Consider the following 26,321-nt stretch of genomic DNA (forward strand, 5'->3'; position numbering starts at 1 on the left):
TCCCATTATAATAATGGAATTTCAGGTAAAGTTTGTAATTTTTAATTTGGTTATTACACATTATGAGACAATTTTATCATGTGCATGCATGTATGTTCAGGTATTTTTCCTTGACGAAAATTTGTTTTATAGTTACAATTTTTGTCATGAAACTAATTTTTTTCATTCTTTCTAAAAAATATTTTTATTGATTTTTAGAGAGTGGAAGGGAGAGAGAGAGAGAGAGAGAGAGAAAAAGAAAGATCGATGTGAGAGGAGACCATCAATCAGCTGTATCCTGTGTACCCCTTACAGGGGATCAAGCCCTGCAGCAATACAGAAAACCCTGCATTCCTGTGATTAACAGTAAAGATTCCCCAGAAAGATAAATATAGACATCACTTTTCTTCATTTTTTAAATTATTGAACATTTTGTATATAGATTATGTAGTCATAACTTTGGACATTGTTGTCTGGGACTTGAACTTTCTATTGATTTGGGCCACAGATATTTGTGGTGTCTTTTGAAGTTTAATGTCATTTCAGATGATTTTCATTTACCTTTAACATTTTTAAGTGACAAAGTATTTGGCATTTTGATTTTGCTGCCATGCACACACAGTGACCCGAGGTATGCACCGTTAAACCATGGAGTCCTCCCATACTGGGAAACACCTACGTTGATCTGCATCATTCTAGCCCATCCTGAGTTTACTCTGTGAGTAGGGTGCTACCTGTGCAAGTCTACTGTATTTCCCACACAGAAATACCAAAAAGAGCTGTGGATGTTTAGAGGCAGCCATCCAAGGAATAATTGAGGTGCGCTGTAGAAAGTGAATTATTTTCAGTAATAGCCTAATTTAGTATAAAGGAGGTATGAGGCCCTAGCACAAAATATGTTTTGGCTCAGTGGATAGAGCATCGGCCCGCAGATGGAGAGGTCCTGAGTTGGATTCTGGTCAAGGACACATACCTCTGTTGTAAGCTCTATCCCTGGCCCCGGTTAAGGTGCATGCAGGAGGCAAACAATCGATGTATCTCTCTCACATCGATTGTTTTTCTCTCTCTCTGTCTCTCCCCCTCCCTTCCACTCTCTAACAATTTTGGGACACAAAATAGCTACAAGTTTTTATGCAGAGTAAGTAAATTTTAAAGAAATGATGTAAGCTTACATATAGAAGGGGTTTTATTCAAGTGTTCTTTGTTTCTTATCTTTTGGTGGTCGTATACATTGGTGAAAGCTCACAAGTAACTTAAAATATTTCATATATGTATATTTAATTATATATATTACATATATATATTTAATGGGATGACACATTGACTTTTCTATACTAGGAGAATGTTAAACTCTGCTAAAACTTGATTTTGTATGTTTAATTCTTCCCACCACTGTGGGATCCTTGTTAAGAGGAATCGAATAACTGGGGAAGAAGGACACAGGCCAAAAGGCCTTTTAAAATATATATATATTAATTTTAGAGAAGAAGGGAGAGGGATATAGAGAGAGAAGCATCAATGATGAGAGAGAATCATTGATCGGCTGCCTCCTGCACACCCCTCACTGGGGATCGAGCCTGCAACCCAGGCATGTGCCCTTGACTGGAATCGAACCTGGGACCCTTCAGTCCGCAGGCCGATGCTCTATCCACTGAGCCAAACCAGCTAGGGCCAAAAGGCCTTTCTTGCCCTGTCTTAATTGAGAAAACAACCACCAAGACGCCACTGCGCTCATCTCATGCACATCACCAGGTGTGAGCCGCTGCCAGAACCTGTCCTGGAGTTTAAGCAGCTCCTTGGGCAGATCTCTGGACGCGCTGTGGCTCTGAATCTTAGAGGTGCCTCCCAGTGGACTCCGCCTGGGGACGTCCTCAGCCACGTGCATCATGTCCTTCCATCGCCTCCACGGCCCATTTCCAGCTTTTTGGTTATTAATTCAATCCTACTTTGTCCTGCTTACTTGGAAACGTTTTTAGAAATCCAAGCACATCTCACTCTGCAAAATGTCTTTGAGGCAACACTAGGGGGCTGTGAGCCGAGAGGGTGACACAGCAGATGTAGAATCTACGTGATGGGCACATTCTGCTAGATCACCACAATCCCACATTGATGTTTCTCTCTCTCCCTCTCCCTTCCTCTCTCTCTAATCTCTCTAAAATCAATAGCGAACATTTCTCTCTAACTGGTTTGGCTCAGTGGATAGAGCGTCAGCCTGTGGGTCCTGGGTTAAATTCGGTCAAGGGCACATGCCTGGGTTGCGGGCTTGACCCCCAGTAGGGAGTATGCAGGAGGCAGCCGATCAATGATTCTCTCTCATCACTGAAGTTTCTCTCTCTCCCTTTCCCTTCCTCTCTAAAATCAATAAAAACATATTTTTAAAAAATAACGAACATTTCCTTGGGTGAGGATAAGCAACAACAACAACAAAACTCTCCCCCCACTCCCACACTCCCCCCCCCCCCCCAAAAAAAAACAAGGGTTAAGAAGGAAAGAGTATTAACAAGAGTAAGGGCAAGAAGGTGTCTTTGGGAAGACCCGGGGTCATTCAGTAGAAGCAGAGGGTGTGCAGGGGGGTCTTGCCGTTCTTCTCAAACTCCTGCAGCAGCTTGTTGCTCTCACTGCCCCTCCTTCATGTGCTGAGAGCACTGGCAGAGCTCACAGGTGCCCAGGATGGCGTCTCCCTGGTTGTCCCGGATGTTCACATTGAGCAGGGCTCCTGCTCTCTGAAATTCAGTATATCGGGGGACCGTCAATTACATCCCCCCCCCTCCAATTTAATATATATGTACATATGCTAGTATTCAGTGGCTATTTGAAAAAGTGTTCAAATCGTTCATCCATTCATGGGCATGAGCTGTGTCGTCACAGCAACAGATCAGTTAATGCAATTGGGAGCAGGTTACTGTAAGGTGTTTAACATAAAATTCCTTCTAGTTGCTTTTTCTCCTAATATTAGTGCCTGTTTGACTTTACCTTTTACTTTTGTTAAATAAGTTTGTATGCTGCGTTAAAAAAAGAAAAAAAAAAAGAAAAGGCAAACGTCCCTGGAGGATGGTCCCGCCCACCAGCGGAAGCTGGTTCTGCTCAACCACCTGAGCTGTTCCCTCGGTTGTCATTCAGGAGGGAGGGAGGCGGGTCCTCGCGAACTGCCCTATCAGGGGCGGCGCGGGGCAGGTGGGCGGGGCCGCTCTCAGCAAACCCGGGGGCCTGCGTGGCTGACCGGGGTCGTGTCTCACCTGCGCTGAACCGGGCAGGTATCTCTGCTGCGGTGTCGGTCCTGCTGTGAGTTGCACCCGCCGCGGGAGCGGAAAGGACCGCGCCAGGGGACCCCAGAAGCTGGGAAATGGTGAGTGTGCGTGGCCGGGAGTCCGGGACGGGGACCAGGGGCCCCTGGAACCATCCGGGGCAAGACCCGGCTCCCCCGGGGTCAAGCCTGAAGTCTGCGGACGCGAGACCGCGCTGGGCGCAGCTCCGCCCTGGCTGCCCGGATTCACGAGTGGGAGGAGCCGTGGTCCTCCTGTAACCTCTGGGGTTCCGTTTTTTCCTGAGTTTTCGAACTGTTTGGAAAGCAGTTCTCAAATCCAAGATTCTGTTCCCCCGAGTGGCTCTTCCTAGGAGCGGTATACATCTCTAAATTTCCAAATCCCTCCTTACTAGTAAATTCCCAAAGCCAAGTGTCCGTCTTGGAGTCACAGTTTGACTTTTCAAAAAATGTGTGTGTGTGTGTGTGTGTGTGTGTGTGTAACGATTTAGATTGGTTGTGGCTACGTTACCTGAGGGGAAAGCCGACAATAACCACCTGGAAGACGTGGATGAACTCCTCCTTGGTCTTTCCCCAGCCCCTTTCCTGGGCCCAGACGTCCTATGGGAGGGACGTCATGGTTGTTTCCTGGTTGTTCTCTCTTGGCATCACTGCTCCTCCCCTGGGTTTGTCACTTGAAAACATTTATTAATTTAAGTATTATTTGTTTTCAACAAGAGTAAAAATGCATTTAATCACTAGAGCTTGGAAGACAGTATAAAATAGTTCCAAACAGGCAGGAAGGCTGTGAACTCAGAAAACATAAAATATTTGCAGTATTACATTCTATTTTTGTAGAGCATGCATAGTAAGTTTCTGATGTGTGTGTTATTCTCTGAATTTTAATATATAATTCCAGGGCTTAGTCTTGCAAAGCGGAATTGTTCAAGTTAGATTCTCGAGAAAAGCCAGGAAGCCCTGGAAAGCTGGGGGTGCGAGGCGGGGTGGGGATGGGGAGCACCACAGGGAGGGTTGGGGTAGGGTGGCGGTGATGATGCCCTTTCTGAGGTTGTAGTTATGGCTTTTTAGGCTTAGGCACTTTTAGATTTTGTTGTTGTTTTGCATTCAGATTGTAGTTTGTGTACACTGAGAAGGTGTGAAGATCAGGTGTTTTATCCCATGGACAAATGGTTCATGAAATTGGGGGCTATTTGGGTTAGAACCTTAAACTAAATCAGGCTCTGAGTTTCTTCACTGTGAGAATGGATGCCTGAGGGTGGGAGCAGTTCCATGTTTACAAGAGGGGAGGGTGTGTGGAGCTCTGAGAGTTCAGTCCTGGGGCTGCTCAGGTGTCTCCCCCCCCCCCACCCCCCTCCGTCCCCCTTTCCACGGACTGACCAACGCTAGGGGTTTTGTCTCAACTGGGGTTGTCTAAGCTCCAAATCTGGTGTTGACATAAAAAAGCCCAAATTTGTAGGAAAATTTAAAAGGAGTTTATTAGAATTTATTTGGTCTAAATACAGGATAGGCCTTGAAGCAAGATCTCAAAATAAGACAGGCTAGTAAACCAGGGCAAACAGAATAGGGAAACTGAGACAGATAGTTAAGCAGTTTGTAGTCATCTAGTAAATCCTATCTTCCCTAAACCAAGGACATGAGAGTAAATGGTTTTCAGTTCTCCCCATCCGGAGGATAAATAGCTTAAATCACCCCCTACTCAGGGAGATAGACAGCAGACATCCAGGGATAGATGAAGTTAAGGGAATACATCTCATTTTGGCACACCAACATAAAGATGATGAATAGTCTATTGATCCTCCACTAAGACTTCCCCCAAACTCCCAGCCTTTAAACACCAAGGACCTAGCATGCAGCGCTCCCTCCCAGGAGCACACATGTCCAGGCCTGTCCCTTCCCCCTTCTCCCAAATTCTAAGGGTGTCAGGCAGCTGGTCCCCGGCTAATCATCTGACCCAAGGCCCCCTTTTCTCTGACTTAGCGAGCCAAAGCAGCCGGCCTAGGCTCATTTCCCCACCTAGTCCCTCTCCTGTTACTTCTTTCCTAGGCCCTTCCTTGTTTCACTGTCCCCAGCTTGATTTTTTCATTTTTAAATGTATTTTTTATTGTTGATAGTATTACATATATCTTCCATCCCTCCCCCCTCCCCTCCCCCCCAGCTTTAATAAACATTCTCTATAAACCACGCGGACTCATAATGTGAAATCTTTTCTGCACAAAGTCAAGAACCCACACACAGTACCAGCCAGCCCTGTGCAGACCTGCTCAAAGCCAGGTCCCTGTTCTGATAACAAAATGACTGAGAAATGCTCCTGAGAACATTTTCAGTTTGCAGTTCTTTTAAAACCTTTGGAGTTAAAGAGGAAACAGAGACGATTAGATGAAGGTGAAAGATGGCAAGGCCAGGGCTGGGTTAAAGGACAGTGATCAAAATTATGTGCTCCTTTGCGGTTTGAAGAAGACAGACGACTTTCTCGAATTTCAAAGGTGTGTTTAGAACAATGGACTGGGCTTGCTTAAGGTAAATAAGCATTGTGGTAGGGATATGAGGCCAGAGGCTGGATGACCCCCCTGACCTTCGCAGTTAGGAATCTGTGATTAGATCGCCCTGTGAGGTGAGTTTCCCTCGCTGAGCTTTGTCAGATTTATTACGGAGCCCCTTTTCCTTTCCGTTCACACTGACGTTCAATTTTCTTAACGTGGCCTTTTCTTTTGAATTCTAGGGAAGCAGCCTGCTGTATTTGGATTCCGACATTAGGTTTCTTTTCTTTGGATATTTTTTCTCCATTGAATATTACAGTTCTTTTCTAGCTTACCTTAGCGCTTGGGTTTTTAATAGGTAAGTTAATTGAGAGACACAATGTAAGGCAAGAAAATTCTGTAATTAATGGAATTTTGTTTCTCTTTAGGCAAGAAAACCAAAAGATGGGAGATGGGTGTCTCAGGTGCTTTTTCCATTTTTGGTCATCATTTGTATGTTTCTATCTCTAGAGAAGTTTGGCAATTAAAAGGTCATATGGTTACGGATAGGGGCAGGCCCGGAGTGGTTCTGCGTCTGAGGCTGGCCGGTAGTGTGTGGGTTCTTGACTTTGTGCAGGAAAGATTTCACAATATGAGTCCAGGTGATTTTGAGAGGATGTTTATTAAAGCTGGGGACAGCGAAACAAAGGAAGGGCTTAGGGTAGCAGAAGCAACAGGAGAAAGGCGAGGCGGTGCTCTGCCTTGGCTGTCTAGAAACATTATAGGAGAGAAGTGAGCCAGGGTGGGGCTGCCTTAGCCTACTGGGAAGTCAGAGAAAAGAAGGCCTTGAGACGGGATCAGGGGGTGAGCTCCCCTGGTTGCAAGTCTTGTGGGGAACCTTGGAGTTTAGGGGGAAATGAAAAGTTCATGCCAGAGAAGGGGCATGGGCATGCTCTCGAGTGAGCCCACACTGGGTCTTTGTCTTTTTAAAATGTTTTCTTTGCTGCAGGTGAGAATCTTAGGGGAGGGTTTCAGCAAAATATTCATCTGCTTTCCATGTATATTTTAATATACTGATGCATCAAAATGACTGTATAGGAAAGTTTGGGATTATTCTTTGGTCTGTTTTACTTTTTATTTTGGGTCTGCCTAACTTTAATGGGGTTGTTGTTATTTGTTCTCCTGACTTCATTTGTCCTTGGGTTTAGCTGGTACAAATGGCATTGATTGGGTCTTTGTCCTCTATCTCCCTGGCCAGGGTTATTTAAGCTATGTGTTCTCTGGTTAGGACAGGGAGGTAGAACCCATAAGCTTTCAGGTGTCCTTTGTTGGGGAAGATAAGGTCTTGCGATTCACAAGCTGGTTGTTTGGCCTTGTTTAATTTTCTTGTGTCAGTTTCCCTATTCTACTTGCCCAGGAATTTTCCTAGCTTCTTACTATGCTGCCACAATACGAATTCTAAAGCAAATGAATTCCTATTTTAATAGATGTGCGGAAAAGCAATTGCATTTCTAGTATATTCATTGATATTAGGAAAATACCTCAAAACATGGAAATCTTTGGAATTTCTAGTTCATTTCAGGTTAGGGGTTTAATTAGAAACCCCACATGAATTATAATATGGCACTCATATAAATATCTTCAGAGTAAAATATATTAGAATGCATCTTGTCTGTTTTATCAGAAAAAGATTTGGAGGATTTTGATGGTCTGCAGTATTATAGTTTTTAATTTAAAGAAATGATTTTATTGATTTTAGAAAGAAAGGAAGAGAGAGAGAGAAACATCGATGTGAGAGAGACACATTGATTCATTGCCACTTGCATGTGCCCCAACTAGGGCCAGGGATTGAGCCTGCAACCGAGGTATGTGCCCCTGACTGGAATTGAACCTGGGACCCTAAAGTCTGCAGGCCAATTCTATCCACTGAGCCAAACTGGCTAGGGATATTTTTAAAATATATATATATATATATATTTTATTGATTTTTTACAGAGAGGAAGGGAGAGGGCTAGAGAGTTAGAAACATCGATGTGAGAGACACACTGATCAGCTGCCTCCTACACACCTCCTACTGGGGATGTGCCCGCAACCAAGGTACATGCCCTTGACTGGAATTGAACCTGGAACCTTTTAGTCCGCAGGCCGATGCTCTATCCACTGAGCCGAACCGGTTAGGGCTAGGGATATTTTTATGTATTGTTAAATCCAGTGTGGTTATATTGTGTTGAGGAATTTTGCATCTATGTTCCTCAGGCATATTGGTTTGTAATATTTGTGTGGATTTTTTTGTAGTGTCTTTGGTTTTGATGTCAGGGTATTGCTGTCTTTGTAGAATGAATTCAACTGAATTTTTTGTTTTCACTTTTTTGAAATAGTTAAAGAAGTATAGGTATTCCTTTAGTGTTTGGTAGAATTCATTGGAGGAGTTTTTTTTTTTTTTTTTTTTTTTAAATTGTTATTACAGATTCAATATTGTTTCCAGTAAGCAGTTCATTCAGATTGTCTGTGTCATTCTGATTCTTTTTTGGGGAATTGTATGTTTCTAAGAATTTATCTTTTTCTTTTAGGTTGTCCCATTTGTTGGTACACACTTTGTGTTCATTGTACACACTTTGTGTTTCTGTTAATGTTGGTTGTAACTTCTCTTCCATTTCGAATTGGAATTTTGGGGACCCTGTCTCTTTTTCTCTCTGTCTCTCTTGATCTCTGTCTTTAGATAAATCCCACTAAGGGTTTAACATTTTTGTTTATCTTTTCAAAGAACCAGCTCTTAGTTTCATTTTTTTTTTGTCTTGATTTCTGCTCTGATCTTTAGTTTTCTTCTTCCCACTACACTGGGCTTTAGTTGTTATTTTTGTAATTCCCTGTTGTTTAGATTGTTTATTTGAGATTTTCCTTGTTTATGTGGGCCTGTGTAACTATCAACTTGCCTCTTAGAACTACATTAGCTTTGTCTCATAGATTTTGGAACATTGTAGCTTTATTTCCATTTGTTTTAAGATATATTTTGATATATTCTTAGTAGCATGTTGTTTTGCCTTCACATATTTGTGCTTTTTCTAGTTGTTTTTTTTTCTTGTAATTGATTTCTAATTTTATAATGTATGGTCAGAAAAGATGTTTGATATGCTTTTAGTTTTCTTAAATTTATTGAGACTATTTCTGTGAACTAACGTGATCTAATTTGTAGAATGTTTCATGTGTATTAGAGTTGAATGTGTGTTCTGCTGTCTGTAGAATATTCTGCAGTATCTATTAAGTCACCTGTATAAAATGTCATTTTGAGCCAACTTTTTTGTTTTTGTTTTTGTGTCTGAAGGATCTATCCATTGATCGAAGTGGGGTATTGAAGTCCCCTCCTGTTATTATTATAGTACTTATATCTTCCATTATATCTATTAATGTTTGCTTTATATTTAGGTGCTATTATTTTGGGTGCAGAGATTTGTACAGTGTTATATCATCCTGTTTGATTGATCTTTTTATGTAATGTCTTTTGTCTCTTGTTATGGTTTTAATTTTAAAGTCTTTTTTTGTCTTGCTACCTTAGCTCTCTTTTCATTTTCATTTGTATGACATACCTTTTTCCATCCTGCATTTTAGTCTATGTCTTTATATCTGAAGTTAGTCTTTGTAGGCAGCTTATGAATGTGTCTTGTTTTTTACTATCCCTTTAGTCACCCAACTTCTGCGCATGGGCCACGAAGTTTCAGTCGCATTATACATACGCACCCGCACGTGGTATTTTGTGGAAGAGCCACACTCAAGGGGCCAAAGAGCCACGTGTGGCTCGCGAGCCGCTGTTTGCCAACCACTGCCCTAAATCTTTATTGGAGCATTTTGTTCAGTTTCCATTTAAAGTAATTATTGATAGGCACATGTACTTATTGCCATTGTATTAATTGTTATTTTGTTGTTGTATTTTGTATTTCATTTTTGGCCTTTTTATCTTGGGTATTGATAAGTTTCTTTACTGTTATATTTGGATACCTTTCTCTTTAAATTTTTTTGTATCATATTTTTTTGGTTGTGGTTACTATGAGCTTCATTTATAACAACTTATGTTTAAAGTTGTCCATTTTAAGTTAATGGCTGCCTCAGTTGAATCATTCTAAAAATACTATACTTATTACACACTCTCTACATAAAACATTTATGATGGCATATTTTATGTTTTTGTCTGTTGTTTCTTTCTTATTTATTTTATATAATCCTGATTTTACTACTGTTGTCTTTAACTATCATAGTAGTTTTACAGTTAGTTGATCTACTTTTATTAAATGTTTATTTACTTTTACTAGTGAGATTTATTTTTCTGACTGGGAAATTGTTTTCTCTCTTTTAATTCTGAATGATAACCTTATTGGGTGGAGTATGCTTGATTGTAGGTTTTTTTCCTTTTACCTTTTTGTTAAAACATATATATATTTTTTTTATTTCAGAGAGGGAGAGAGAGATAAGAAACATCAGTGATGAGAGAGAATCATTGACGCCCCCTACTGGGGATTGAGCCTGCAACCTGGGCATGTGCCCTTGACCAAAATCGAACCCGGGACCCTTCAGTCCATAGGCTGATGCTCTATCCACTGAGCCAAACTCGTTAGGGCTCTTTTTACCTTTTTAAATATATCATGCTATAATTTTCTGAACTGCAAAGTTTCTCCTGAAAAATTGGCTGATAGTCATGTGGGTGTTCACCTGTGTATATCTAGCTGCTTTTCTCTTGCCACCAAAAAGTACTGATTTTCAAAACTAAAAATTTAAAAACTGCCACGGGGGGAAAAAAAACACCAAATATTTCACAAAACACTCCTTTCTTTCTGAAGTGTTTTAGGATGTAATCATTAACCAGTCTGTTACTTTAATCTTAAATGGCCAATGGAGACAAACAGTTCTGAGACTGTGCTTCCACCACCGATTAAGACTAGGTGGCAGGTTATTGGGGATAATATTTATTTAGCCTTGTGAAACCTCAAGGCAGTCTTTGTGATTGCCAGTTCCAGCTGCCTTCTTTCTTTTTTTAAAAAAATATATTTTATTGATTTTTTACAGAGAGAAAGGGAGAAGGATAGAGAGTTAGAAACATCGATGAGAGAGAAACATTTATCAGGTGCCTCCTGCACACCCCCTACTGGGGATGTGCCTGCAACCAAGGTACATGCCCTTAACCGGAATCGAACCTGGGACCCTCCAGTCCGCAGGCCGACACTCTATCCACTGTGCCAAACCGGTTAGAGCCCAGCTCCTTTCTTGTGTACTGCTTTTCTGACACCCACAGCAACTGTCTGTCTCATGTCATGAACAGCAAAATGGCCCAGAGGAGGATAGTCAGAGAATCTCTCAACACACATGGCCTTGCCAGGAACCATATCCACGACGGCAGCATCACCAGATTTCAAAAACATTGGGCCATCTTCCAGCTTTTTCCAGAACGATGATTCGTCTTTTGCAGGTGAGCAAATTTGCAAGCAATGTGAGCTGTGTGACAGTCCTGCACAGGTGCATACCCAGCACTGAGTTGGCCTGGATGGTTCAGGATAATCACCTGAGCTGGAAACCAGCTGCTCCATTCGTGGGCAGTTTTTCTGTCACCAGCCACATTGCTGCAGTGAACATCTGTGACAGAAACATTCTTGACATTGAAGTCCACATTGTCCCCCGGAAGAGCTTTGCTCAGTTTTATGGTGCATTTCAACAGACCAGTTATAGCAGGGGTCCTCAAACTTTTTAAACAGGGGGCCAGTTCACTGTCCCTCAGACCGTTGGAGGGCCGGACCTAGTTTAAAAAAAAACTATGAAGAAATTCCTATGCACACTGCACATATCTTATTTTGAAGTAAAAAAACAAAACTTCAAAAAAAAAGGCTCTCCTAACTTCAAAAAAAAAGGCCCTACTAACTGCAAAATAAAAAAAAAAAAAAATAGACCTCCTTAACTTCAAAAAAAAAAAAATCCTAACTTGTTCTTACCTCGGCCCTCAGGCAGCAGCAGGCTCTGCACAGGCAAGCTCGTGACTCGTCTGATCACACTGGAGACAGAGGAGGAGTCGAGAGACAGAGAGAAGGAGGGGAGTCGGAGAGTGCAGCGCACATTCCACACATGCGCACTGTGGGCCCGGGACAAGTTGGCTGCTAAGCAACAGGCAGCGGAGGCAAAAACTCCCGGTGGGCCGGATAAATGTTTTCGGTGGGCCGCATGTGTCCCGTGGGCCGTAGTTTGAGGACCCCTGAGTTATAGTGTTCACTGGAGCAAAGGTGACCACTGTGCCAGGTTTGAGAACGCCAGTCTCCACTTGGCCCTCAGAGACAGTACTGATACCAACAACTTTGTAGATATTCTGGAGCGGTAGATGCAGGGGCTTGTCAGTTGGACAAGTTGGTGGTAGGATGCAATCCAGGGCTTCAAGTAGTGTGGTTCCACTGGCATTGCCATCTTTATGGGTGACTCCCCATAGCCTGAACCAAGGCCTGTTAGCACCTGGCTCCAGCATGATGTTACCATTCCAATCAGAAATTGGCACAAATGCTACTTTGTTGGGGTTGTTTTCCACTGTATTGATGTAGATCAGTGGTTCTCAACCTTGGCTGCACATTGGAATCACCTGGGAATCGTTTTAAAATCCTGATTTCCGAGCCTCATCCTCTGGAAATTCTGTTTCTTTGTTATGGGGTGTGGCGACAACATTAGTAACAAAGAAACAGAATTTCCGGAGGATGAGGCCCAGAAATCAGGATTTTAAAAAGATTCCCAGGTGATTCTAATGTGCAGCCAAGGTTGAGAACCACTGATATAGATGCTGACTTCCTTAATGATTTCCTTGTATCTCTTCTGACTATAGGGCTGCCCGGTTTAATTCATTTTGTTAACACCAACACTTAGTTGCTTCACACCTAGCGTGTAAGTCAGAAGGGCATGCTCACCTGTCTGCCAATTTTTGAAGTTATGTCCTTCAAGTTCACCAACCCAGCAGCAACAATCAGAACAGCACAGTCAGCCTGAGATGTGCCTGTAATCATGCTTTTGATGAAGTCTCTGTGTCCTGGGGCATCCATGATGGTCACATAATACTTGCTGGTCTCGAATTTCCACAGGGAGATATTAGTGGTGATACCACATTCACGTTCAGCTTTCAGCTTATCCAAGACTCGGGCATACTTGACAGAATCTTTACCCGTTTCAGCAGCCTCCTTCTCAGATTTTTTTGTCCATCCCACCAAATTTGTACATCAGATGGTCAGTAGTGGTAGACTTACCCAAATCAACGTGTCTAATGCTGATGATGCTGACATGAGTTTTTTTCTTTCCAATTTGTTTTTTACTTAAAAAAAAATATATGTGTATATATATATATATATATATATATATATGTGTGTGTGTATATACACATACATATATATGTATGTATATATAATATATAAATTGATTTCAGGAAGGGAGAGGGAGAAAGAGATAGAAATATCAATGATGGGAATCATTGATTGGCTGCCTCCTGCACGCCCCCTACTGGCATGTGCCCTTGACTGGAATCAAACCAGTGATCCTTCAGTCCGCAGGTGGACACTGAGTCAAACCAGTTAGGGCTCTTTCTAATTTTGGCTTAGATTTAGCAGTGGTTCTCACAACACTGTTCTGGCAGCAAAGCCTTGTTGAAAAGAAAGGAGATTCTGTTTTGTTTTTTTTATTGTTTTTTTTTTTTTGGTTTTTTTTTAGTGAGAGGGGAAAGGGGAAGGGACACAGAGAGTGAAGCATCGATGTGAGAAACATCCATCGGTTGCCTCCCGTACACACCCTGACCTGGGATTGAACCTGCAGCCTGGGTATGTGCCCTGACTGATAATTGAACCACCAACCTTTCAGTGCACAGGATGACACTCAACCAGTTGAGCCACACGGACCAGGGAGAGATTGTTTTTATTCAGACTTTTAGCATTTTAATCATGTTGTGTCTTGTTATGAGTCTTTTTGGGTTTCTCTTGTTTAAAAATCTCTTTGCCTCCTGACATAAATGTCAGTTTTCTTTACCAGATTAGGGATTTTTCAGCCAATATTTCTTCATATAGATTCAGTCTCTTTCTCCCTTCTCCTTCTGAAACCCCTGTAATGCAAATGTTAGTATGCTTGATGTTGTTTTAAAGGTCTCTTAAACTATCCTTGTTCCTTAACATTCTTTTTACTTTTTTACTCTTCCGATTGTGTGATTTCTACTATTTTGTCTTCCAGATTGCTGATTTGTTTTTCTGCATCATCTAATCTGCTGTTAATTCCCCTAGTGTATTCTTTTTATTTTAGATATTGTATTTTTCAATATTTTCTTGTGTGTGTGTGTGTGTGTTTTATCTCTTTGTGAGCATTTCCACTGAGTTCATCTATCTACCATAATTTTGTTGAGTAGTTTTATAGCCATTGCTTTTGGATTCTTTATCTAGTACAGCTGTGGGCAAACTACAGCCCGCGGGCCGGATCCGGCCCGTTTGAAATGAATAAAACTAAAAAAAAAAAAAGACCGTACCCTTTTATGTAATGATGTTTACTTTGAATTTATATTAGTTCACACAAACACTCCATCCATGCTTTTGTTCCGGCCCTCGGGTCCAGTTTAAGAATCCATTGTGGTCCTCGAGTCAAAAAGTTTGCCCACCCCTGATCTAGTAGATTGCTTGTTTCTACTTCATTTAGTTCATTTTCTGGGATTTTTGTCCTTTTCTTTAATTTGGAAAGTATTCCATTGTCTCATTTCGCTTATCTTTCTGTTGTTTCAGTGTATAATGTAGATCAATTATGTCTCCCTTTTTAAGAGTGGTTTTGTGTTGAAAATGTTATATGGCACAATCCCCATTGGTCACCAGAATCAGTTATTCCACAGGTGTCTTCTGTGTGGGTTCTGTGTGCCCTTCTGTCTAGTTTGGTGGGGATTGGTGTAGGTACTACCGTGGGTGGGATTTTTTCTCATGCTGACTAGCCCCTAAAACTTGTCATGACTGGTTTGGATAATTGTGTACAGGGGTTGGCCCCATGGAGCAGGAGTCACTTTGATGGGTGCTGGCTGAGTCCCCCCACTCAATGTGTCATTTGTGAGGTAACTTGGGTGTGGTATTCCTGTAAGACAAAGCCAGTTTCCAAATATGCCAGCTCTGAAGCCTCTTTAGAGTGGCCCTGCTGTGGCTGAGGCCAGCTGCAGATTGTGCAGGGCCTAGAGCTACTTGGGTAGGGGTGGTATTTCAGCAAAGGTAGGCTGCTGCATGTGCCAGGTCTGGGTCACTTGGAAGGAACTGTGATGAGAACCAGGGCCATCTGTTGTCTGTACCATTGTTGGAACCACTTGGGACGAAGTGCAGTGCAAGCTGATGATGACTGCCTCTGTGGCAAGGTCGGATCTACCTTTGGGAGTAGTACTATTAGAATGGCATACTTGTTAAAAGACCTTGGGCAGATGTCTATGTTGGATCCTGTCTTCCCTTAGAGCAGCGGTTCTCAACCTGTGGGTCCCGACCCCTTTGGAGGTCGAACGACCCTTTCACAGGTGTTGCCTAAGACCATCCTGCATATCAGATATTTACATTATGATTCATAACAGTAGCAACATTACAGTTATGAAGTAGCAACAAAAATAGTTTTATGGTTGGGTCACAACATGAGGAACTGTATTTAAAGGGCCAGAAAGTTGAGAACCACTGCCTTAGAGGTAGGCTGTGACAGAGACTGGGGTTGCCCTGATAGTAGGAGGGGAGTCTGAATGGCAAAAAGAAAGATTGTATGGTATGAATAAGGTGTGCCTATTTGATGGTCACATCTTAAAGCAGTGGTTCTCAACCTTCCTAATGCTGCGACCCTTTAATACAGTTCCTCATGTTGTGGTGACCCCCAATTTCATTGTTACAAATTGAACATAATTAAAGCATAGTGATTAATCACAAAACAATATTTAATTATATATGTATTTTCCGATGGTCTTAGGTGACCCTTGTGAAAGGGTCGTTCGACCCGCAAAGGGGTCACGACCCACAGGTTGAGAACCACTGTCTTAAAGAGAAGTTATTTCAGAGAGAAAGAGAAGAAATTGGGGAAAGCAGCCAATCGACAATCGACGGGCCCAGTTCACTCTCCTAGTACCAGGGAGCTCACCAGGACCCTTAAGTACCTCTGCTGCTGCTGGCTCTGCATCTACTGCAACAAAGATCCTAACCCCCTGGATAGTGGGGACAACAGTTATAGCCTGTCAGTGGCACAGCAAAGGGATGAACTCAGACTGGACTCAGGTCCTTAAGTCCTATATAGCAATCATTTCATAGGCGAGGCCTCTAATCCTGATAGCACTGCTTTGAGCCCCTCTGAAGGGAAAGTTTAATGGGTACCATGCTTTAGAGACTGAACATTCATTCCTCTGATGTTTTTATAGTGACCTAAAATATAAAACAGGTAAGGGCTTGAGCAAAAGAACAAAAGGAAAAAAGCATTGAAATGGTACAGAATTTGACGTAATTGGAAATTCAAAATACACAGAAAGAATTAAATAAAAAAAATTAAAGGTCACTCTTTGGACTTTGAGTCTCTAAAAATAATTCCAGATTGTTACCCATTATCTGTAATGCAGTGGTATGCGACCTTTCGTGCAATTCTCATGTAATTTGGTTTCAAGTTACAGTTATACCTGGGATCTCAATAAATTAAAGCAAGTTACTTCCTGATCTTAGGGGAATTGCTGAAATGATATAAAGGAGAAAGGAGTATACTTCATGTGAAAAATGAAAAGTCTGCCTTTGACTGAAGGTCATAGCACCCATTCTCCAAAAATACCCATGGTCATGAGGAAAGCTCTGACCCAATTAATTAAATTAAAACTTCACCACTTCCAAATTGGCTTTACAAAATTTGACTCTGCGGTCCTTACCACTTTGTAATGTTAGTTAATGTGACCCAGTGTAAATTAAAAAGGGCCTTCAAGAATTGAAAACTGTAGTAAATAACCTTTTAGAAAGAAGTCATTATCTCCAGTTATACTTTGAACAGCTGAATTTTGCCTTTTTAAACCTGGAGAGAATGAATGACTTCTCACACTGGATTACTAAAACCTTGAGGTTGTGTTCATACCAGATAAACCTGTATTTCTAGTTCCCGACATCATCAAATTTACTGACGCCTACTCATTAACTGGTACGGATTCTGTTATCATAGATTTGGCTAACAGTGTGTTCTATTCAGTGCCCATTTCAACAGCCATTTAGCACAGTTGGGCTTCACTTTGAAGGGCCATGATACACCTTCACCTGGTTATTCTCAGGAAACCTCAACACCATTATCACAGCACACAGTCTGCAGGTTAGATATAAGCTGCATTTATCTTGCTCCAGGAGAACAGGCATGACATTACATGTATGTCATTCTCCTTGATGGACGTTCTTTTGACATTTAGGACACACGTACAGTGAAAAAAGGAGCTTACGAAAGGGAGATGGCCCACTGCCCAAAACATATGAGGCCCTGGTGCCTTGGTTACTTTTTTTTTTTTTACAAGACAAAAAAATTAAAAAACATTGTTCCTTGGGTATGTAATAGCCCAAGGGGCTAAATAGTTACTTTGGGGCGGCTTTACAAATTTAAAATAGATGCTGAAGTAAACGTTACATATTATCATTATCTGATTCATTTTCTTCCTTAAAGATTCTTTAGCCTATTTCTCTGCATCATCCTTTATATCTTTTGGGATAATTTTTGTCATCCTTTAGTTATTTCACCAACGCAACTCAGCTCTAGTTCAGCTTTATCATTAACCTTATTAGGTACTATGGAAATTGTTTTTGTAACTTCTTTAACAATATCACATCAGGCATTCTGTTTATCTGAAATTTTTCTATTTCTGTCTTCCAGCTTGTCTGGCTTTGCCAGTAGCATAGCCCCAATGACCATATGAAATACCCGGTGGGTCAGTCACACACCATCATTCACACTGTAAGACTTTAACTTGAAACCGCAGCCAGAAGTTCTCACAGCACTGTGAAGTGTGTATGCCCATATGCATGTCCATACGTGGCCACTCTGTCTGCAAGATGTTTTAGTGGAATGCTGTAGCCAAAGTTACATCTAAAGTTGCAAGCTTCTTCTCTTGCAGTGTCTGCTAATGAACAGGCATCTGAGGACAAACCTGCCATTCCATCATTTAAAAGTCGTTTTATGGAACCTTCTTCATAAAGTTTGCATTGACTGTTATCTGTTATTAATTATATGAAAATTAATTGGTACTGCACTGACTTGTTTCTGTATTCCTTTTTTTTAAAGGTATTCCCATGATGTGCTTTCAAATTTTTTGTTTAAAGCAGGCTTACCTAGGGTTTATGGATCTTGCCTTCTGTTTTATTTGTTCTGTCTTGTTTTTGCGTTATTCTTCACTGAGACAGAGGTTTTTGTTTGTTTGTTTTTAAAGTACTGGTTGTGTTTAGAACAAAATATTTGGGCCATATTTCAAAATACTGGGTTCATTTTCTCTTTCCAAATTCTGGAATCACCAGATTGCCCTGGTACCAAAATTATCTTATGGATCTAAGAATAGAAGATGATTTCCAGTTTTTGTGCTTTTTTCCCTGAGACTGAGAGAATGACATCCTCTAAGTTACTTAAATTCCAGATCAGAAACTTGAAGTCTCTGACTTCAATCACTGATGATTAATCACTGATGATTAACTGCTGACCGCTTTAATACTTCATGATTTATTTCCCCCATGTCTTTACATCTCTCTGATGCTACAGGAGAGCCTTCGTACTTTGTCCTTTAGGGTAGCAAGAAGTTGACTACACGCTAGCTCCACCCTTGTGTATGAACTCTCACCTTAGTTCCCTTTCTAAACTCAGTAAAACAAGTCCACGCACCTTCTCATGCTCTCTCAAGCTGTTTCATGCCTGCTTGAGAGAGGTGCCTTACTTTCCCTAAAGACCCCAATTATGAAAGTCATAGCCCTTTCATACCCTGTTGGCAGTGTGTGGTTTCATCAGCTGAGGGATTTCTATGCCCAAGGGTTGAGTTATCATGCTCCTTTATTCAACGGGGGAAGTAAGAATTGACAGAAGGCTAGGCATTGCCTAGATATCTTGTGTTACAATTGCCTACAGCATTCAAAACAGTAACAAGCAATCTATACCATGTAGCCTAGGTGTGTGGTAGGCTATGCATACCAGCGAAGTTCGTGTATAATGTTTCTACAATGCCAAATTCACTTAACAACGCATATCTGGGTGTGTCCTTGTTGTTACTACCATTTTAGCTCATCAATTCATACCGAGAGAGAAACTAAGAGCTAAAACTGTGGTAAATACCACACAAGGAAAAGGCCCTGCTTCTCCATAGAATGTTTTCATTACATCTGATTATTTGTAATGTCCTGGGGGACTTTAGTAAGGTATGGCCTGCTGTACCTTGATAAAACTTGGATTCCCAAGGATCACATGTATTCTATGTTTGGCGATAGGAAAGCTTCTAGTTCTTTAATACATTTTATTCATCGAATGCGGATTTGACATTCGGACTTAGGAGTGCTGTCAATTGGGAATAATAAGAAAGGAGCTGAGCCCTGAGCCCTGACCGGTTTGGCTCAGTGGATAGATCGTCGGCCTGTGGACTGAAGGGTCCCAGGTTCGATTCCGGTCAAAGGCGTGTACCTTGGTTGCAGGCACATCTCCAGTAGGGGGTGTGCAGGAGGCAGCTGATCGATGTTTCTAATTCTCTATCCCTCTCCCTTCCTCTCTGTAAAAAATCAATAAAATATTAAAAAAAAAAGAAAGGAGCTGAATCGATTTTTCTTACAAGGCATTGATGTTATTAAAATAATAATGTTTGTTTCACTTGTATAGACTTTTGTCATTTCTCAACATGCTCTGTACCTTGTTATTAGAGAAATAATGATGTGACGTATTCATAGTAAAAATGTGTAAGCAATTTCCATGTGTTCATGATGGTGTTAAATTTATGAGGAAGTGTGGAAAGTACGTTTCTTTGATCAAGTCATAAAATAAATTATTGGAGCTGATAGAATCATATGTAACCTTCTTATAAATGGATTGTAGATTTTCAGGCTGTCAACTTCACAAACTTTACTCTGTACATATATGGATTGTTTTAGGACTCAGTATCCTTTGAGGATGTGGCTGTGAACTTCAGTCTGGAGGAGTGGGCTTTACTGGAGTCTTCACAGAAGAAACTCTACAGAGATGTGATGAGGGAAACCTTCCGGAACCTGGCCTCCATAGGTAAGGATGATGAATTCCCTTCACTTGCTCAAATTAGAGCACAAGTTTCTTTGTTTTTTCAGAGGAAGGGAGAGGGAGAAAGAGAAACATCAATGATGAGAGGGAGAATCATTGATTGGCTGTCTCCTGCAGGCCCTACACTGGGGATCGAGCCCGCAACACGGCATGTGCCCTGACCAGGAATCAAACCGTGACCTCCTGGTTCATAGGTTGATGCTCAACCACTGAGCCACGCCAGCCAGGCACAAGTGTTTTTTACCCATCAGCATTTTCTAAGATGTATCATTTGGGAAGGAATGACATTGACAAATAGTTACAGCTCATCATAGAAATAGAATGTACTAATTTTTAAATAACTTCTAATACTTTGGAATTATTTTTCTGGGTCTGCTTCTTTAGGTAGCAAATGGGAAGATCTTGACAAGGAAGATCAGTACAAAAACCAGAAGAGAAAACAAAGGTGAGTCACACAAGAGAAAGCAGTGTCTCATGTGAAAAAAACCATTGAAATTTTAAAAAGAAGCAACCAAAGCAACAGCTTCTTTAAATATATTACATCTTAAGAGATGTTCACCAAATTGCTTTCTTATCCTATCTAATAAAAGAGAAACATGGTAATTAGCATATGACCGCTACCCTTCCCATTGGCTAATCAGGGCGATATGCAAATTAACTGCCAGCCAAGATGGCGGCCAGCAGCCAGGCAGCTTAAAGTGAACATGAGGCTTGCTTGCTTCAGTGACAGAGGACTCCAACGTTCCCCACCTGCCGCTGCCGGCCTCTGAGCTGCAACTCTAAGCAACTATGTTACAAATATAGAAGCGAAACAAAACCCCAGAAACCTGCTGTAGTCCGCCGGGCTTCAGCCAGCAGGATCGCAACATTGTTTCAAATACAGAAGGTAAACAAAGGCCAGAAACCTGCTTTCAGCAGAGGAGGCCTAAGAGCTGGAGCCAAGCTTCAAAGCTAAAGCTGGCCCAGAATTAAAAAAAAAGAAAAAAAGGAGCGGTTGGGAGCTTCAGTCACCCGCCAGCCTGAAAACAGCCCTCAGCCCCTCACCCAGACTGGCCAGGCGCCCCAGTGGGGACACCCACCCTAAAGGGTGTGTGACCAGCTGCAAACAGCCATCATCCCCTCACCCAGACTGTCCAGGCACCCCAGTGGAGACCCCCACCCTGATCCAGGACACCCTTCAGGGCAAACCAGCCAGCCCCCACCCGTGCACCAGGCCTCTATCCTATATAGTAAAAGGGTAATATGCCTCCCAGCACCGGGATTAGTGTGACGGGGCAGCGCCCAAACCCCCTGATTGCCCTGCGGTTCTGTGTGACAGGGTGCGGGGCCGCAACCTCCCTATCTGCCCTGCTCTGTTCGTGACAGGGGAAGGTGCCCCAACCCCCTGATCAGCCCTGCTCTGTGCCTGATAGGGGGCAGCGCCCAAACCCCCTGATCGGCCCTGCTCTGTGCTTAACAGGGGGAGCTCCCCAACCCCCTGATGGGCCCTGCTCTGTGCGTGACACGGTACGGAGCCCCAACCCCCCTGATAGGCCCTGCTCTGTGCGTGACGGGGCAGCGCCCCAACCCCCTGATGGGCCCTGCTCTGTGCGTGACAGGGTATGGAGTCCCAACCCCCTTGATGGGCCCTGCTCTGTGTGTGACAGTGGGCAGTGCCCCAACCCCCCTGATTGACCCTGCTCTGTGAGTGACAGGGGGCAGCGCCCCAACCCTCTGATTTCCCTGCTCTGTGCGTGACAGAGGGTGGCGCCGCAACCTCCCCATCGACCCTGCCTTGAGTGTGACGGGGTGGTGCTCCAACCCCCCAATCGGCCCTACCCTGAGCGTGACTGAGGGTGGCATCACAACCTCCCAATCTGCCCTGCTCTGTGCATGACAGGGGGCGGCGCCCCAACTCCCCAATCGGCCCTGCTCTGAGCCCAACCAGGGGCTGCACCTAGGGATTGGGCCTGCCCTCTGCCACCCGGGAGCAGGCCTAAGCCAGCAGGTCGTTATCTCCCGAGGGGTCCCAGACTGTGAGAGGGCACAGGCTGGGCTGAGAGACCCCCCTCCCCCCGAGTGCACAAATTTTTGTGCACTGGGCCTCTAGTATATTATATAAATGATCAGTGTTTGCAAAACAGATTAGGAAACAGCATTATTAAACCCTGTATATGAATATCACTGTTTTATTAATAGCAAGGCTAAACTTGTCTTGCAGAGCCTTCAGTATATTAAATTTTATATAAACATAAAACATAAAACCTACACTTTCAGTGTAAATCATACTAATATACTTTAAACATTTTACTGATCAATACAAAGTCTCTAATAAAAAATCATTCATGATGTGTTTCTTGTTTTTTACAGAAGTCGTATGTTGGAGAGAACCTGTGAAGGGAAAATGGTTAGTCAGTGTGGAGAAAACATCAGCCTTATTCCTGATTTCAGTCTGAAGAAGAAATCTCTTCCTGGAGGAACACGGTGTGAATGCAGAATATTTGACAAAGCCTTCACAGATCATTCATCCCATAGTAGTCACACCAGCTGTCACAATGGACAAAACTTCTCTGAGTATCAGAGATTTGGAGTGAAGCCATATAAATGTATTGTATGTGGGAAAGCCTTTAGTTATCTTCAGTGCTTTGAAAATCATGAAAGAACTCACTATGGAGAGAAACCCTATAAGTGTAAGGAATGTGGGAAAACCTTTATGTGGCTCAAAATTCTTCAGAAACACATGACCAAACATAGTGCAGATGCTCCTTATAATGGTAAGGTGTGTACGAAAACCTTTAGTTCTTCAACTTCTCTTCAGACAGGTGAGAGAACCCACTCTGGAGAGAAGGCCTATCAATGTGAAAAATGTAGTAAAACATTCAGGCATCCCAGCCAACTTCACGTACATGAAAGAACTCACAGTGCAGAGAAACCATATGAGTGTAGGATATGTGGAAAGGCCTTCAAATATTTCAAATCCTTAGAACCACACAGAATGACTCACACAGCAGAAAAACCCTATAAATGTAAGGAATGCGGAAGAGCATTCAGACATTACAGTTCCTTAGAAATACACAAAAGGTTTCACACTGGAGAGAAGTCCTATGAATGTAAACACTGTGGTAAAGCTTTTAGTTATCACAGCTCCCTTAAAGGACACATGAAAATGCACACAGGAAATACTCCGTATCAATGTAAGGAATGTGGGAAAGTATTCACTCTTATCAGGTCCTATCGAAATCATGAAAGGTACCACACTGGAGAGAAGACCTATCAATGTGAAAAATGTAGCAAAGCATTCATGTATCCTAGTTGTCTCCGAAGACATGAGAGAACTCACACTGAAGAGAAACCATATGAATGTAGGATATGTGGAAAGTCCTTCAAGTATTTCAGATCCTTAGAACCACACAAAATGACTCACACAGGAGAAAAACCCTATGAATGTAAGGAATGTGGAAGAACATTCAGATACTACAGCTCCTTAGAAATACATAAGAAGTTTCACACTGGAGAGAAGTCCTATGAATGTAAACACTGTGGGAAAGCCTATAGCTATCCCAGCTCCCTTAAAGGACACATGAAAATGCACACTGGAAATACACCTTACCAATGTAAGGATTGTGGGAAAGCATTCACTTGCCTTAGTTTGTTACAAAGACATGAAAGAACTCACACTGGCGAGAAACCCTATGAATGTAAACAATGTGGTAAAACCTATAAAGATCACAGTAACTTACAAACACATGAAAGAAATCATACTGGAGAGAAACCCTTTAAATGTAAAGAATGTAGAAAAGCCTTCAATTGTAACAAAAACCTTCAATTACACGTGAAAAGGCACAATGGAAACAAACCGTATAAATGTGAAGAATGTGGGAAAGCCTTCGTTGATGGCTCATCCTTACGAAGGCATAAGAGGATTCACGAATAAAACCTAGTGAATGTAAATAGTGTGGAAAAGACCAGTTATTCGTTTTCTTTCTGGAGGCATTAGAGGACTCACTGGATAAAACCTCATGAATGTAGAGTGTGAGAAAGGTTTCATTGGTCTATATTTTTTAAAAATGTATTTCTATTGATTTCAGAGAGGAAGGGAGAGAGACAGAAACATCAATGATGGGAGAGAATCATTGATTGGCTGCCTCCTGCATGCCCCACACTGGGGGGTCCAGCATGCAATCCGGGCATATGTCCTGACCGGGAATCAAACTGTGACCTTCTGGTTCATAGGTTGATGCTCAAGCACTGAGCTATGCTGGCTGGGCTGGGCCCACACTTTATATTTGAAATCGCTCACTGAAAGGAATAGAAATGTAAATAACCTGGTAAGGCTGATGGAAATTAATGTTTGTATAATGTTCTGGAAAATGTTCAAGGTTAAAGAGTTGTTTTGAAAATTATAAATATTTTTGTTTACCAAGTTTCTTTAAATGTGTTATTAGGATGTGATTTTCTAATACTGTTGATCCTTAAACAACTCAGGGATTAAGGGCACCAACTGCCCACATACTCCAAAACCCTTGTAGAACTTAAGCCAGTCCTCCATGGGTTTCCCAACCACAAATTGAAATGGCAGTTCATCCTTTAAAAACAAGTGTTTGAACTGCTGCTAAAAAGTGGATCCTTGCAGTTCAAGCCTGTGTTGTTCAAGGGTCAACTGTAATTTCTTTTAGAAATGAATATTACAATGAAATAATTCTGGGACATAACTTTCTACAATATTACATATTAGTAACTGGTGACTTTTTATTAAGTCAGTAATATTATCTATTGACTTTTTGAAGCCTGTTAGATCCAAAGTGTGTGAATTCTAATGTATTTCTAATATGGAAATAGTTTATTTTTTAAATGATGTTTTATTTATTTTTTGTTCAGATGGCATTAAAAAATTACAATTCAATATTTTTTTTATTTTGGTATTTGGATTTTTTACTGGCCTTGTGAAATTTAATATCTATATGTATATATCTTATATATCCCTTTATGTATATGTGTGTATATATGTATATCGCATATATCCCTTTATTACTGACAGTGCTTTTTTTTGATGGGGGGGGGTGGGAGGGGAGGAGGTAATGAGTATAAGAGCTTTTTCCTCATGTTTCTTAGCAATAAACAGTGGGAGTAAATATTTATGTGTGTCAATTTTATGAAGAATATATTTCCATGTGAATTGTTACTTTGTTATTTGATGTTGTGCTTTTTTTCCTGACTGGCATGTTAGATATATTTTGGTTTAAGAGGAGAGACCTGTGATATGACCCAAAATCTATGTTTGGAATATCCCTTTGTAGGTAATGTTAGGAATTAGATTTTCCAGGATTTATAGTCTCTGAGATTCCATATTAGACTGTACCAGTAGCCTCACTTGCATAAGTATGGAAGGCATAAGCAAAATAGGCATTAGATTGTGGAGCCATCATATCCTATATAATCCTATATAATAAAACCCTAATATGCAAATTGACCGAACGACGGAATGACTGGTCTCTATGACGTGCACTGACCACCAGGGGGCATATTCTCAATGCAAGAGCTGCCCCCTGGTGGTCAGTGCACTCCCACAATGGGAACACTGCTCAGCCAGAGGCTAGGTTCACAGCTGGAGAGGCCAGCAGCAGTGGCCGGAGCCTCCCCCGCCTCCAGGGAACAGGCTTAAGCAGGCAGGTGGACATCCCCCAAGGGATCCCAGACTGTAAGAGGGCACAGGCCGGGCTGAGAGACCCCCTTCCCACCCCCCACCCTCAATGTTAAGGGCCGCTGGGAAAGAACACTCGGTTTAATTATGTTAGCCGAAACTCAGAGCGAAGGCATAGCCATGCCCTGAGGGCGGACCCAGTCAAGAGATTGGACACCACTCAGTCTGACTTTCCCACCCAGTGTTAAGGGGATGGATCTGATGATGTCGCCAGGAACTCAAGGCCCACCCAGATGTGATGTAACTTCCTGTAATTCGAGTATATAATAAACTCCTTCCAGTGCTGGCTCTCTCTGTCTGTCCCTCTATGAAAGGGCAGATGCCACACCCAGCCCAAACTTTTAATCTAATTTTGTGTCTGTCCTGTTCATTTTTCTTTAATCCCAAAAGTGCCTCCTAATTTATACAAACTGGTTCACGTCTCTCTCTCCATGCGGGACATGGAGAAGAGACCCCAGCCCCGACACCCAAATTCACAAATGTCGTACACCAGGCCTCTAGTATGGCAATAGAATGATACACAGGGGCTTTAACATAGGGCACCATTTCCCAGCTCATTTATTTGGATTTTTTTCTCTTCTAGTCAAGAGTATCTTCAAAACAACTATAATCTGGGGGAAACCAAGATGGCGGCATAGGTAAACACCAGAAATTGCTGCCTCCCACAACAACTTCAAAAATACAACGAAAA

The 26,321-nt window shown here is 42.0% G+C and overlaps 1 protein-coding gene and 1 pseudogene across 2 annotated transcripts; one reads left to right on the plus strand and one right to left on the minus strand.

Moving 5' to 3' along the window:
• Window positions 1-3,188: 3,188 nt before the first annotated feature.
• Window positions 3,189-24,957, plus strand: LOC118652723 (zinc finger protein 709-like). Of its 2 annotated transcripts, XM_036302817.1 has the most exons (5): window positions 3,202-3,325; window positions 11,006-11,152; window positions 19,809-19,935; window positions 20,335-20,395; window positions 22,300-24,957. In XM_036302817.1, exons 1-5 carry the CDS (start codon window positions 3,323-3,325, stop codon window positions 23,861-23,863), a joined length of 1,902 nt encoding a protein of 633 aa, XP_036158710.1. In that variant the 5' UTR covers window positions 3,202-3,322; the 3' UTR covers window positions 23,864-24,957. The 2 variants fall into 2 exon arrangements, with proteins under 2 accessions (XP_036158711.1, XP_036158710.1); XM_036302818.1 differs by lacking the exon at window positions 11,006-11,152 and having other exon boundaries at window positions 3,189-3,325.
• On the minus strand, window positions 17,319-17,846 carry LOC118652725 (annotated as a pseudogene).
• Window positions 24,958-26,321: the final 1,364 nt, after the last annotated feature.

This window comes from Myotis myotis, unplaced genomic scaffold (genome assembly GCF_014108235.1).
Source record: "Myotis myotis isolate mMyoMyo1 unplaced genomic scaffold, mMyoMyo1.p scaffold_m19_p_33, whole genome shotgun sequence".
NCBI classification, from domain to species: Eukaryota; Metazoa; Chordata; class Mammalia; order Chiroptera; family Vespertilionidae; genus Myotis; species Myotis myotis.

What these genes read in the sequence shown, in the direction of transcription:
- LOC118652723 (XM_036302817.1), top strand. An exon ending in CCGGAACCTGGCCTCCATAG is followed by an intron (nt 19,936 to 20,334) that starts GTAAGGATGATG and finishes CTGCTTCTTTAG; the next exon opens with GTAGCAAATGGGAAGATCTT. An exon ending in AACCAGAAGAGAAAACAAAG is followed by an intron (nt 20,396 to 22,299) that starts GTGAGTCACACA and finishes TGTTTTTTACAG; the next exon opens with AAGTCGTATGTTGGAGAGAA.